The 14,757-nt window shown below is 36.7% G+C and overlaps 1 protein-coding gene across 3 annotated transcripts in view; it reads left to right on the forward strand.

Annotated features, from left to right (window-relative positions):
- Window positions 1–14,757, forward strand: part of LOC145694924 (uncharacterized) — a 47,565-nt gene that overhangs the window by 14,125 nt on the left and 18,683 nt on the right. For all 3 annotated transcript variants that reach the window (XM_081771694.1, XM_081771695.1, XM_081771696.1), the window contains exon 3: window positions 13,993–14,209. In XM_081771694.1, coding sequence (XP_081627820.1) covers window positions 13,993–14,209 — 217 coding nt within the window. The remainder of the gene's footprint in view (window positions 1–13,992; window positions 14,210–14,757) is intronic.

The raw sequence follows: 14,757 nt of genomic DNA on the forward strand, positions 1-14,757 counted from the left end.
TATTGAAGAGTACTTAATTTCGTTGGGACACCCGGAGCTGTTTTTATAATGTTCATACTTGAATTAATTAGTACTATCCTATTCAATACGTGAAGAATGTTGCGCAAAGTATTTTTCACATTCATGTATCTGGTACACTTGCAATATGTATAAGGAATATTGGTAATATTCACTTGAAAACAGTTGTATCCGTAATAGAGATTAGTAAACCATCACAAACCTTTAAAGCGTATTCCGTAACTAAGGATCAATTCTCATCAAACAATTTATTTAACTTTTTTTTTTTTTTTTTTTTGTATGTAAATTCTTTTGAATTTAGCACATTTTCAAAATATAGAACCTCTTTGCTCTCCCTATAAATATCAAACATCAAACTAAGTTTAATCACAACGTAATCTGTCAACATCGTTTATATCTGGAACAATCCATCGTTTATATCTAAGAAAATTAACACTTTATTTAATTGTTTGATTGAAGTTTAGCGTCCCGAGGCCATATGAGACATTACTAAACACTCAAATAGGCTTGCAATCTACCTTCAACGTGACCGTTTATGGGACGCAAAAGGCAGTTAGAAACCTCCCGGAGGCATATCAAACTGAGGCCTTTGTCTGGGATGCGAACCCCAAACCATTCTCGTATATGAAATTACTAAATGGCCTTGACATCCACCCAGTCCCTCCAAGAAGTAATGTAAATTAATGCACGTCTGGAGGCGTAGAAAACGTAGCTCAGAATTGACTATAAACATGGAAATTAAAGTTCAGAGATAAAGTGCAATAACACAGAGATGATTTAGAACAAGAATTTAATAATCTGATGTTCAGAAAATGAGAAACATAATTAAATAATTTCAGAGCATTTCAAGGACCGGTATGACTTTTAAGACTAGACTAGACAATACATGATCACTTACTTTTTGATAATGGTGACGAGCGGAACTTCTGACTGAGAGAATGACGGCCTAGAAATTACTAACGATGAATAATCTGACCAACAGAGTCGCGGTGTCAGAATAGTACTCTCTCACACGGAAGAGAATCCGGCAGTATTTATATGATTTTTCCTTCGTGTCAACATTCTTACACATTCTTTGTGAACCTTCCTAGTTTTAAAAGTCATAGCCGGTCATTTGCATTGCAGAAGTCAAGACACTAAATTTTCTGTTGGATTATGAGTTCTAAAAAAATATTCAAACTGCCTCCACTTCATGCATTGCCTATTTTATACACATTTTCCCGTTTCAATTAAATATTTCGTTTTATTAAACTGTGGTGCACAATAATATACCTACAGTTTAAGATGGAATCCGAACCACCATAATGATTCATATTTCAAGGATTTCCCACCCAAACCCCGTACACCAAAGACGCGCGCGCTAACCACTAGACCAGCCTGCCCGAAGGTCTCAAGAGTTCACTTCGCGACAGAAAAAAAAAGACAATCAACAGTATATGACCTTCCGAAAAAAAAACACTTTGTGCCAATAAGTAGATATCTCCCAACGATATGTTTGTTCTGGAAAATTTTCAAGCTTCTTTTTCTCTATGAAAAGCTCCTTCTGTAGTATCTCTAACGTCCCAAATTTGTGTAGTTTTGGTTAGTTCACATATGACTGTCTCTGAAATTTTCCACACGGCTTCCCAATATAGCTACCTTACACTGTGGTCTTAAAGTTCATTTTTTCATGTATTGATCCTTGTTCTGTCTTTTGCACGATAGCTGCTACAGGTAGCCTTGAGCGAAGCAGTCTCTTCAGTGTCCTTTGGTCTTTGTCTTCTTTGTTATTATTGTCACTTCTGATACTCTCACTAGTTTCGAATCTAAACACTGTTATTTTTTGTGTTGACTTTGTGTTTTTCTGTTATTTTCTGTGTTGACTGTGTTTTTCTGTTTATTTTCAGTTTATCGAAAACTAATACCACAAACTTTCGTGTTTTCCTTGCTCATATTTTTTTTCCCCTTGGTAATCGTCTGATATTACCAAGAGCTATTCCCTCACTACAATGTTTATCCCCGTCAAGTTTGTTTCCGCGTTAAATACTTCTGTTTTCTTCTTATAACTTTTAAATTTCCTCAGTATATTTGGTTTTCTTCTAGTGTGTGTGCTTTCTATATCCTAGCCCCGTATTTCTATTCCCATACTGTTTCGAATCACTTCTATCACACCTTTTTCACTCTCTTTCCAACTACTATATACTTTGCTTTTACGTTGCGAAACAGTAGATTTAACAGCTTGTTAATAAATTACATTCTAACAGAATATGACAAGTTTAAAAAAGATTTCTTTTTTTGTTTTAGAAAATATAATGGGGTGACAGTTTTGAACTGAACTGTATATTTAAAATAAATAGTAACTGATTTTTATATAGATCTGCACACAGAGAGAGGATTTTTAGTGTCTTAAAGTTTTTGCTTACTTCTTAGCCGTTTGTTCCAATTCGCCGAAGACTTTCAAAACACACTTAACTCGGGTGTAAAGGTAAAGGGTATTGTGCTCAGTTACTTCGCCTTCACATCGAACTGAAGAAAGAAGAAGAAGAAAAAAAAACGCCTTTTAATGAATTAAACCAAGGAGCATAGAAGTAAGGGGAGAAACAAAATAAAATATAAATAAGTAAATAAAATTTTAACAAATAAGAACTAGAAATTTATATAATAGTTTATTGGAGAGATCTATATTAGGTGACCAAAGATTCTTTTGTAAAACTATTCGAATATCCGTGATAATGGCACAAACGTATGCAAATTGGTTATAATTCAAAAAAAGTTAGTTTGAAATCGGGAACCCTTCTGATTTATCGAAAATCAAAACTCGCATACCAAGAATTCACCTTTGATAACGAATGTGTTCTACTTGCAGTAGTCTTCTACAGGGTGTCCCACTTGTAAGGGACGCCGGGAAAAGTGTTACAAAAATCTTAATAAAAGAGGATATGAAACCAAATTTGTACATAACATACCTTTATGGTTGAGAAATGAAGGTACATTGCAAGAGGTGCTGGATGTAACCTCCCCCCTCCTTGTATACACAGTTCAACACGGCACCATATGTCCGTGAATGTTGCTGCCAGAGTATTAAGCGTGACTGCCTGATTTCACGGTGGATGTTCTCACGTAACTCATCGATACTGCGTAGTTTGTTTCTGTACACATTACTTTCAAGGTAACCCCTACAGAGGAAAATCAGGGAGCAAGTCAGGTAACCTTGGAGTTCATAATCTCTTGGAAATTATTCTGTCAAGGAAAATAATATTGCACCGCAGCCACACTCAGTTTAGATGTGTGGTATATTGTCTCATCTTGCTGGTACCAGCCAAATGTTAGTTTCTAATCATCCAAGTGGTTCACAAATTCATGAAACAGTACCTGATACACTTCACTGGTGACAGTAGTGAAAAAAAAAAAAAAAAAAAAAAAAAGATACGCTGCTGTGATAATGCACAAAACACGCCCACCTTCTATGAATGAAGGGATTCCTCAATTACTACAAGCTGATTGTCACTATTCCATAAATGTGTGTTGTCTGAGTTCACGTATCCTGACATGTAGAACCACGCTTCATTACTGTACACGTGTACTGCAATATTCCAGGCCTTGGCAGTATGTTAGGCGTTTACCATGGTCAGTCTTTATCAGTTCATGAACAACTATAAGCTTGAGGGAAACAAGTCTGCTTTCTTAGCAGCTCTGTAACACGTACGTGCTACGCGATAGTCCAAATTCCTGCGATAAACGGCGAAGAGACTTTGTAGGTGACGCCAAGAACCGTATTTTACCTCACCCTCACTTTCTTCCGATAACTGCGCTCCCTTCCCCCCGCGCCGTGCAGATCTAACAAAGTTCCCTATGTTTCCAGCTTGACTGCAGTATTTAGATGCTTACGTCGATAACCGAAACGTTCTAAAAACAGTCGCTGATATGCCTTAAAGGAACCACTTATCCAATACTGTTCCATAAGGAACACGCGTTCTTACACAGAATATCGATATGCGTCAGAATCAAACAGCACCGGAAGAAACAAGTTGCACGGAACACCTCGAATAGTAAGCCAAGCTATATTGAAACATGAGACCCACTTACACAGCTCGCGTAACTTCATTGTTGCCACATTGCACAGATTTACAATGCTGCCACGTCGACGAGGTACGTGAGAACATCCTCCGTGAGATCCTGGCAGTCACTCCCAACACTCTGACAGCAACATTCACGAACATGCAGCGCCATGTTGAACTGTGTATACAGGTGGGGGAAGGTAACTTGTAATGTACCTTCATTTTTCAACCATAAAGGTATGTCTCGTACAAATTTGGTTTCATCGTCTCTTTTATTAAGATTTTTATAACACTTTTCCCGGGGTCTCTTACGAGTGGAGCATCATGTATTTAAATACATGGATTTGGTTTCCAATGTTCCACTTGATAAATGTTTATAAATTCGTAACTTAACTTGTAAACTTACTGTTAATGCTCATCGTAAGTATTGCGTGTATATGTTCAAGAATTTATATCCTTATGAACGTTCACTTTCCTCAGTAGTTTCTTTTCTTTTTTTACCTCTTTGTCCTGTCTGTATTTATTATTTTTATTATTATGCATCTATGTGCATAGTCTTTTCTCCATCTTATAGTTATTAACCAAGACTCCTCTATAACTGTTAACTTCTTGTATGTAAACACTATTATAGAAGAGTCTTTGGTAATAAGATGGTGAAAAGGTTACATATATATCACTAACTCTAGTTTATTGCTTACCAAAAATACATACAACTACTGTTCCGTTAAGATTTATCATTTCTGGAAAAGTCGTACGGCTTATCTTTGGTGTAAGTAGTTAATTAGATACATCATTCATAAGTAGATTGAAGGCTTAGGGTTATTCAATTGAAATGTACAATACCGTCAAATGGGGTGAATAGAAACATGGGGGTGAATAGAAACAAAACTCCCAGATTAGTTTTGGATTTATCTGGACGATAAATTAATCAAGAAAACTGAAATTTCTTAACATAGTCTTATACGGCTAAAGTGTCCAGAGCAGAGACAAAATGTTTTACTGAGTTGGGAACACTGAGGTAGACGGCAGTAGCATTAATGTGTTACTGAAATCTTACACGGTATTTTAGCGCTCCTTAAACTTTCTTGGTAAGTATGACATTTTCATATTTGTTGCATTTGAACATATGCCTATTTTGTAGTTTGTTGTTTCATTTACTGACGTTCATAGTAAAAGTTTTCCTTTTGTAAATTATTTTTAATCAAAATTTAACTTTACTGGGTTATTGTTATGATTTTTAATTAGTGGGGTGAATAGAAACACTTCTTGGGAAATTCTTGAAATTCCTCAAGGAGTGGAAAATTCTTGAGGAGCAGAAAAAAGAACCTGATAGGAATGTATCAACCATCTCTAAGAACAAATTTCCAAGTCTTCTGAAAAAAAAAAAGTGTGAAACTGAAGGAGGAAAATATCAGGGCTGGATTTGAAAAGTGTGGAATTTTTCCCCTTTGTCGAGACCAAATACTGAGGATGTTGCCAAAAAAAGATAATGAACGAGAAGAAACAGAACAGCAAAAGTCATCTCAGACTGTAAACCGTTCCCTTATGGATCTTCTCAGGAGCATGAGAGAAGATGAAAAAATTAAATAAGGGAAGAAGAGAGTACGAATAGATGTTTCTGGTAAGAGTTTTGGTTTGTTTTCTGAAAATGATACATTTTCATCAAATCACAACGAAACTCAACCTACATTTGTATTGTCGGAAGAGGAGAAAGACAACACTCCAGAAGACAACATTCCAGACGATCACGAACTAGATTATGGTTTTCTAAAGCTGGTGATTTTCCTGTGGTAAAATGAGAAGCTAAAATTCGATGAGACTATTCAGCACCCAAGTGCGAAAATGGGAACATGATGCATATGTGGGAGTGTTTTATAAGAGAGCACATAAACAATGAAATTTTCAGAACGAAACTGTTGGGTTTTATTAGGAGTTCGTCAGCACGCTTTAAGTATATGATAACTTTCGGGCCCCTTCGTGGCTAAGCGGTTAGCGTACGCGCCTTTGGCGTGGGAGACCCGGGTTCGATTCCCGGCGGGAGCTCATATAGTTCTGATTCTACGTTAATCAGTAGGTCCACGTCTCATATAGCCTCGCTGCTGAACGGGACGTAAACCTCAAAATCAACTCAACTCATGATAAGTTTCCCTGATGATTTCAGTGGTTTAAATCTTATTCAAATATCATAAAAACTATATGGTCGTTTATACCTATATTGTGCATTGTATTGTTTTATAAGTTTGTAACTTATGTAATACTGGTCCTATTGAACTAATATCTTGCAGGTATCAAATAAATAGTTCGTTTCAACAAATACGCTGTTTCTTTTTTACCTTTCCAATAGTATAAAAGAAACAACAATGAAAATAAAGTAATTGTTTCTATTCACCCCATGGGTAGGGGTGAATAGAAACATTAAGAAAAATCAAGGTGAAGAAAAGTGGAGTTGATAAATTAATATGACGTTTACTGAAATTCATTAGCATATTAAGACCTTTCTTTTGGAATAATCTGATACGCGAAATCTTTAACATTACCAGACTTATAGTCTCATATAGCCAAAAATGTGTTTCTATTCACCCCATTTGACGGTAATATTCAGAAACTTATGCTGTATATATTGGACAGCATATACTATCTCACAATGACAGAATATAGATGACAGACAACTAAGAGACTACAGATAAGCACTGTCACCGTTTAGGCGCTGAACAATTCTCCTCTATATCCTACACAAAAAGGAATTCTGCTTGCTGGCTGAGCTTTCTTCCATAGCATCACAAATCGTTGATCAGAGGGCCCTTCGATACCTTTTTCAACGGATCAAAGACGTGATAGTCGCTCAGGGAGAGATGTGGGGTGTAAGGCTAGTGATCCATAAGAGCTCAACGAAAACGGCGCAGAGTATTCATTATTGTGCTGGCAGAATGACGGCGTTCGTTATCCAGGGTGTCTATCGGTCACGAAACTCTTGAAAAAGTCACGAAATCAGAAAGCGGTCATGAAAATCATGAAAAAGTCACGAAATTTAACTTTTAGGTCACGATTTTTTTTTATCTGTACAAATATAAGTATAGACTGGAAAATGTTGTTCTATAAAGCGTCAAAATTCACCACTAAAAATGTCTATGGACGGCTTTAGACGCTACCAAATCGCAACCAAAGCACGCTTCTATCGGATGCATGAAAATTCGAACCCAAATTCGCTCTTGAGAATGTTATTAAATTTTATGGTTTGGGAAAGAAAAGGTCACGAAATTTCATTTTGGAATTTCAGTAGACACCCTGTTATCGTGAATCATAAGCACACCTCGTGACAGTTTTCCTGGTTGTTTGTTTTCGATAATCTTGTATAAGGTGTGACGTTGAGCATTGATCATGGTACCGACTCCAATAGCAAAAGTCCATTTACATCGAGAAACAATGCCTACATGATTTTCTAGAAGCAGATGATGCCTTCTTTGGCCTTGGTGGTGCAGGATATCTCTATTACTGAGTCATACTCTTCGCTGCCGACTCAAAATGATGGCAGTAGTTATTGACTGTTTAGCTACCAATTCCTTCTAATTTCAAGATAAAGTCTAAAGGCAACAGGAATACTTAATTATGGGTAATTCTTTTTCTTTGTTGGCTTATGTTATAATGAATCATTTTGAAACTAAAATACATTGAATATATCCGATACGCTCTGTGAAGGTTCTGACTTCACTATCCTTTACATGTCAGAATACTTTAGGCCATGGGAGGAACACTTGGCATGTACAAATGATTGCTTGTATATTGAAGCCATAATTACACAGTTCTTGTGTACGAGGTATTCTTCTACTTACTCCAGCTATCAGTTTCAAATTTACTGGAATTTTCCAAACTTACCAAGTTTTCAGGGTAGATAAAACTGAATATGACTCAAATGCATTGGAAAAACGATATTCTGTGCTTCTGAGGTCTGTAAAATCAAAATCTAATAAATTGGAGTCTCGTATAAACCAAAAATAGGCCTCGATCCCGTATTTCCCACAGTTTCATATTGACTTATGAATTGTTCAAAAATACAAATTAAAACAAAATTTCAAACCTTTAATTAATATTGCGAAGACTTGAACAGGTTATAAACAATATTTTGTGGATTAAGAAACTACTCATTCGCAGTAGTATTTATACTTACATTGCCATGACCAAGCAGAATACAAATACTAAAATTAAAAAAAAAGATCATATCGTGTACTTTAAAGAAGAAAATGCAGTCATCTCTGTTTTTTCATAATATGTATTTTGGCATAAAAATAATATAAATTATATACATATTTTACATAAATTGGCACGACATAAAATGAAACACATTTTATTCAATTTATATTCGTACCAGGGTTGGCTGGTTTAAACCATGGTTTAAACCAAGGTTTAAACCAGCTGGTTTTTTCAAAAAAACCAACTGGTTTAAACCAAAGAACAAAAAAATGTTCGTAAAAGTGTAAGTGTTTGTAAAATCTTGATGAACACACATTTGTGGGTTATCACGTTTCACTCCCGTATATTATTCGTATTATATTCAGACCTAAATTTCCCATTTATTACTCAAAAAGATTATACTACAAAAGCAACTTTTTTTTTATAAGTTTATAAATGTTTATTTTGTGAACTGTTATGTAATTGCAATCGAAGAAAAATTCTAAATATTGTTTTGTTTCAATGTTTACTATTGATAAAATACATCGAAAATGCCGTACTTTGTGTGTGTGTGTGTGGGGGGGGTCATACAGACCCCACGAGAGGCATTTAGTGAAATATGTATTTTTGGTATCTATTTATGTATAAATGAGTCTGAGCCAAAGTGGACTCAAATAATTCGTATCTTGATTCACTTTTCTTATTGATATGCAGATTAAGTCGTTGTAGGGCCTATTTCTTTAATTTGGACCAATAAAAGTCGTTGTTAACTAACTTGAACTAAATTAGTTCTTCTGTACTCCGTAGTACTTTGAAATTGTTCATATGTAATTCTTTATAATGGTTTCACTTGTGCAACTGTTTATCTTTTTGTTATTCTGAAATTAGTCTTGACAGTTATATTAGGAAGCATGTAAAGATCAGTACAACGTAGTTTTTTATCAGGATTCCTTCGTGAGTGAGTCGGCATACATATCGCATTTGTGGCCAATTAGTCCTGGTTCAAATGGAGGACAATTTCTCTCGGATGTAACTCGAGAAGCGGTTTTTATTCCGCTTTAAGCTTATGTGACCCCTTTCAGCATAACCCGGTTCTTGCATAATAACATCAAGGCGAAACAAACTTATTTCTGTCCATATATGATATGAATATATAGAGCAAATTATTTAAACCATAAAAACCTGGTTTAAACCAAAAAAACCTGGTTTAAACCAAAAAAAACGTTTTTTTTGGTTTTTTTAATAAAAACCATGGTTTTTGCCAACCCTGATTCGTACTAAAGATCTATATCTTAGTACGGACAGAAGAAATTTGGAGAAAGATTAAGATTCCACTATAAACAACTTTATTAATAAACACAGACGTTAATTTTTACAATGTGTGGTTTTACAAACAGTTTTATCACTAAAGAGCTACAGATGGTGATCAGAAAAACCTGAACGAAATTGCAACTTACCAGATTAATATGGTGTCGGGCCACCTTTCGCCTTCAGAACAGCCTTGATGCGACGTGGGATGGAGGCATAGAGGTCGTGAATGGTAGCAAGTGGAATTTTACACCATTCCTCGTGCAGAGCATCGGCCAGTTCTGTGAGAGAGGATGGAGGTGGAAATCGTCGCCGGAGTCGTGTTTCCAAGACGGACCACAGATGTTCAATTATGTTGAGATCTGGGGATTGGGCGGGCCAGGAGAGGTGTTGAACTTCATCCCGATGTTCCTCAAACCATGCTGCAACAACGCCAGCCGTGTGAATGGGTGCATTATCATCCTGGAAGATGGCGTCTTTGTCCGGGAACAACATCCGGACCATAGGATGCAAGTGGTCTCCTAAAATTGCGACATAATCGTTGGCAGTGATTCGTTCGCTAAGTGTGACCACAGGACCCAATGAAAACCATGATATGGCGGCCCATAGCATCACCGAGCCACCACCATGTTTCACAGTTGGGCGGAGACACTGCAGATCATAAGCTTCTTTGGGCGTTCTTCACACATAAACACGGCCCGTGGTTGGGAATAGGGTGAAGGATGACTCATCTGACCATATCACACGTTTCCAGTCCTCAACGGTCCAAGTTGCATGGTCGCGGCACCATTTGCGGCGTGCGAAAGCGTTATGGTCCCTGATGAGCGGTTTGGCCCGTGCAACACGACCCCGTAAGTGCATACCATGTAATTCGCGGCGGACTGTGATTGTCGAAACAGGGTGGGGGAGTTGAGTTCCTCCGTCACTTGCTCCGCAGTGGCACGACGGTTTTGCGTAACAATGCGCTTTAATACCCGGCGTGACCTGTCACTCATGATTTTCTTCCACCCACTGTTCCGCTTCCCCGATGTGGTCTTTCCGTGTATTGTGTAGGCCGTCATCACCTTCGACACTGTCCTACGTGACACACCTAACACAGTAGCCACTGCCGTCACACTCACTCCACATAACCGCGCACCAATAATTTGCCCTCTTTGAAAATCTGAGAGGTCTCCCATTTTACACTACCTCCGTCTGCTGCAGCCACTGGACACTGCTGTTCCACTGCGCCTGACGTAGTATGGAGACCGACCTAACACACAACCACCAGCGGTCCGGCGCTGCGGGCGCCACGACACCCCTGCCGACCCATACATCTGACTTGTTGCCAACTACAGGTGTTTCCATTTTTCTGATCACCATCTGTACGTGCCATACTGGAAAATCTGGATTTACATGTAGCAATAATAAAAAATGTTTTAACTTGACTACTGCTGGCAATCATTGAAAAGAGATTTGAGTTAATTTCTATGTAATCCAGAAGATTTGAAGAAGTATCTAATAGACAAATGGAATGCATTGTATTGGGTAGGAGTGTGTGCCATTTTTACACGTAAAATTTTGTAGTACTTTAAGTTATCAGTAAAGATTTAAAAAATTGGAGCATGAAAGGATAATTAGCCTATTTCTATTAAATGGAAAAGAGTAAGTTTGTTAAACTGTCAAACAAAATAATATAAATGATAGATTATACTTGCTTTCACTCAACTTTATCACTATTCAGTATGAATTGAGAAATCTTGATCCAGACAGTTCCATTAACATAGCATAGTTTCGAAATGGATAGACTCAGTTGATTTTGGATTGGGATTTTAGGATCTAGGATTCAGATCTCTCAACTTTTGGCATCTATGGCCATGTTAGCCCGTCATGTATGAGTGATGACGTCCTTCGGGAAGCACACTATCTGGCGAAAGAGAAGGAAGGAACCTATATGTTAGGTATACCACCTTGGCATTTGCCTAAGGTAAATGAGGAAAACCTCATTCAGGATTACTGTCCTGAAATTTTTTTTGCACTTTTTCGACCGAGTGCCCCCACCGGGAATCGAATCCGAGACAGCTCACACCGAAGGCGAGAGCGTTAGCGACTACGCTACGCGGGGCTACAGGTTGTGGTTTGTTTGCTTATTGAAGTTAAGCGTCATAGTTTAGAACTGAGCCTGTATGAGTTTCAGGTGGACTGCGAACCACCGTAATGTGTTCTAAATTTCAATGCTCGTCTACCGGGAATCGAACCCGGGGCAATGATTCATTCAATATATTCTTGTGCAGTTGATTGTATAATGAGAAAAAAAAAAAGCATTCGGCATCATATAATCAAACGAGTAAAACTAGGTGTATAATACAAATTCACCAAATCATGTACAAACTGAAATTATCCTCTTCATGCACAACAGATGTGAACGTGCTAGTACAAAACAGTATTGCAGAATATATACTATTGAAACGTTACGTTTTAAAAGTATAGCTGTCATGCAAATTTACTTTAAAAAGAAACGTTATGAAATTATTGTAAGTGCCTTGCCTGTGTAATAAGTATGCCATAAAACTTAATTCTCACACAAGTGAGTAATTAATACAACAATAATAATCCATTACATTACTTTAATTGTTTAATGATGTAATTAAGTAAAGTTATATCTGCAATATAAAAACGTGAACACTTAATATTTTAAAAAGCACAGCAAAGGAAAAACTAATAGTGATTTGTAAGAGTTGAACTATTAGTATGTTTGGTGTAGTAGTTCCAAAGTAGTTTGGCATGGTACTTTACCTTCTGCAGCTGGCAAAAATCCACCGTCTCAGTCAGTGAATTGTTTCTTGGTTTTAGAAATCCGGAGATGGATTCTCGAAGTCCTCTCTATGAAGTCTCTATATGCTAATCTCTCAATCGAACCCTCTCGGATGGTTTTGTTGTTTTCCAATTTCCGGAATCCGCCTCAATCCCACCTTCGACTTCCTTCCAAACTCCAAATATGGAAACTGGCATCTAAAGTAACACCTCCCAACATTGTTCTGACGATGGGTCACGTCATTCAACGTTGTCTAAGCAGGTTGAAAATCTCAGATAGTAATGTTCTCTGTGAACTTCTCTCGACGACGATGAACCCGGCAGAATCTTGATGCCGCAGAAAAGGCAGGAGCAATGACTATCCAAAAACGTCACAGAAGACGCACACATCAGTCTGTTTATCTTCCGTATAGCTGGGCGAGTAAGAACCTCCAATTTCATATCTCAACATTCGCAAAGTGTGTTTCAAAAGCTAACATACAGGGAAGCGATAGGAGGCAAAAGTACAGTGACAGAGGAAAAGTAGAAAAACGGCAAAGTATGCAGAATTTCGTTTAAAAGAAGTGTGTTTAATTGTGCCTGAGTTTATTGTATTACCGTCATTAGAAAGGAAAAAAAAGAAAGAAAAAAAATTAAAGATGCTCTCAAAGCTTTATACTACAATATCATGAATTTATTAAAAAAAAAAGTAAATAAATAAATAAATAAAAATAAAATTTAATGATTTCTTGAGTTTAGCAACGCTACTGTTTGTTTTGATTGAAATAATCATTGTGATATTGGAACTATGGAAGAAAGCACTAATATTCACTTGCGCATCCACAATATTCTTCTTGTATTCTTTTCCATGAGCACTTTAAAATTACTGGATGCGATTACCAAATTTTTCACATGTCTTTGTGCTTTGTTTCTGTTAAAGACTTATCATACTTCGACTGTCACTCTCGCCTTCCGAAACTTCCCGAAGGCTAGTTACCTAGCCTCAGTTACCTTTATCCGTTTATTTTGAATTCTCAGTAGCTTCTGCTGAGAGAATAGGAAGTGGTCGTGTTTTCGTCCATTTTTGCACGCGTGAGGAAAGCTTTGGAAAATCAGTCTTCACTGTGTTGTTGGAGGGACGTAACTTGGAAAGCTATAAGTAATTGCTTGATGTTTATATGACACATTATAAAAAGAAATCGTATATTATTAAAATAATACATTTCAATGATTAGCAACATGGTATGATTTTAATGAATGAATATTTGGATAGGCTTAGCCTTATAACCTTAATGGAGTCTACATTCCTGGACTATTCATTGTTCTGTTGTTGGCGTTGTTTGTATAATTCTTATGCATCAATAATAAATAAAGTTCATTGTAACATGGCCCTTATTAACATATTGCGTTTAGTTTTTACAAACTTTACACGGACTCCCCCTTCATTTCTGTTATTTCCCTAAGTATATTATCCTATAATTTTTATATCATTTAGTGAAAATACAGGTTGTGGATTTCTTGCTAACGAATTCATTTTTATTCCTATGAATGTGGCTTTGTTACCTTACTTTCCAAAAAACAAGACTCATTATATATAATGTGTATATGTATACTGATACGAATATAGCTGTGCACTACCTCTATGCTTAGAACTGTTTTATATTCCGAATTTGTATGTGTTTGTTCGTAGGTCAACAGTCAGTGGAGTGGATTCAACGCTAAAGAACAGTACAACTACATCTCAGGAAGTTCATGCTCAAAATACAAAGAGTTCGAATGGTGCAGCAAATGTGTTGAAACCTCAAAATAGTCAGAATTCCGAAACAGACCCCCACAGCGCTTTCTTACAGGCTTTGGACAGAAGATTGTCTTTGGCTGAAATGAGTGTAACATTTCCTAGTTTTACGGTAAGTGCAGGAAAATAAGTTTTAAATATAATATTTACAACCTTAACGAAGCACTATTTAAGTTCAGCTAGCTTTGAGAGTGCAATATTTACAGAGCCGGTTCTAGCTATTTTGACACTCTAGGCGAGAAATATTTTGGTGCTCCTTGATTTAGTGATATTAACTTTTTTTTTTTTTTTTTTTTTTTAAGTAAAGGGCTTTTAACTAAACAGAAATACCTCCTAGCTTCAACATAAGTAACCTCATTCGTATTTCGGTCAAATAGACGGTGCAGCTTCTTACGATACATTGTAACTTGATTTAATGCTTTTACATAGCTTGTTACAATAATTGTTCACTCTATTAATATTATCGCAAATCAAATAATAATAACTCACCCGCCACGCGCCCCTAAATTTTGCCGTCCTTAGACGGTTGTCTAGTTCTCCTATATGAATAAGCAGGTCCTGGATATTTAGCGTAACATATGTAGTTATGTTAGTAATAATAATAATTATTATTATTATTTACTCCGTAACGGGATATTTGTAATTTTATTAAATAATTCT

Source organism: Thermobia domestica, chromosome 9 (assembly GCF_964235325.1).
Source record: "Thermobia domestica chromosome 9, izTheDome1.hap1.1, whole genome shotgun sequence".
In the NCBI taxonomy this organism is placed as follows: Eukaryota; Metazoa; Arthropoda; class Insecta; order Zygentoma; family Lepismatidae; genus Thermobia; species Thermobia domestica.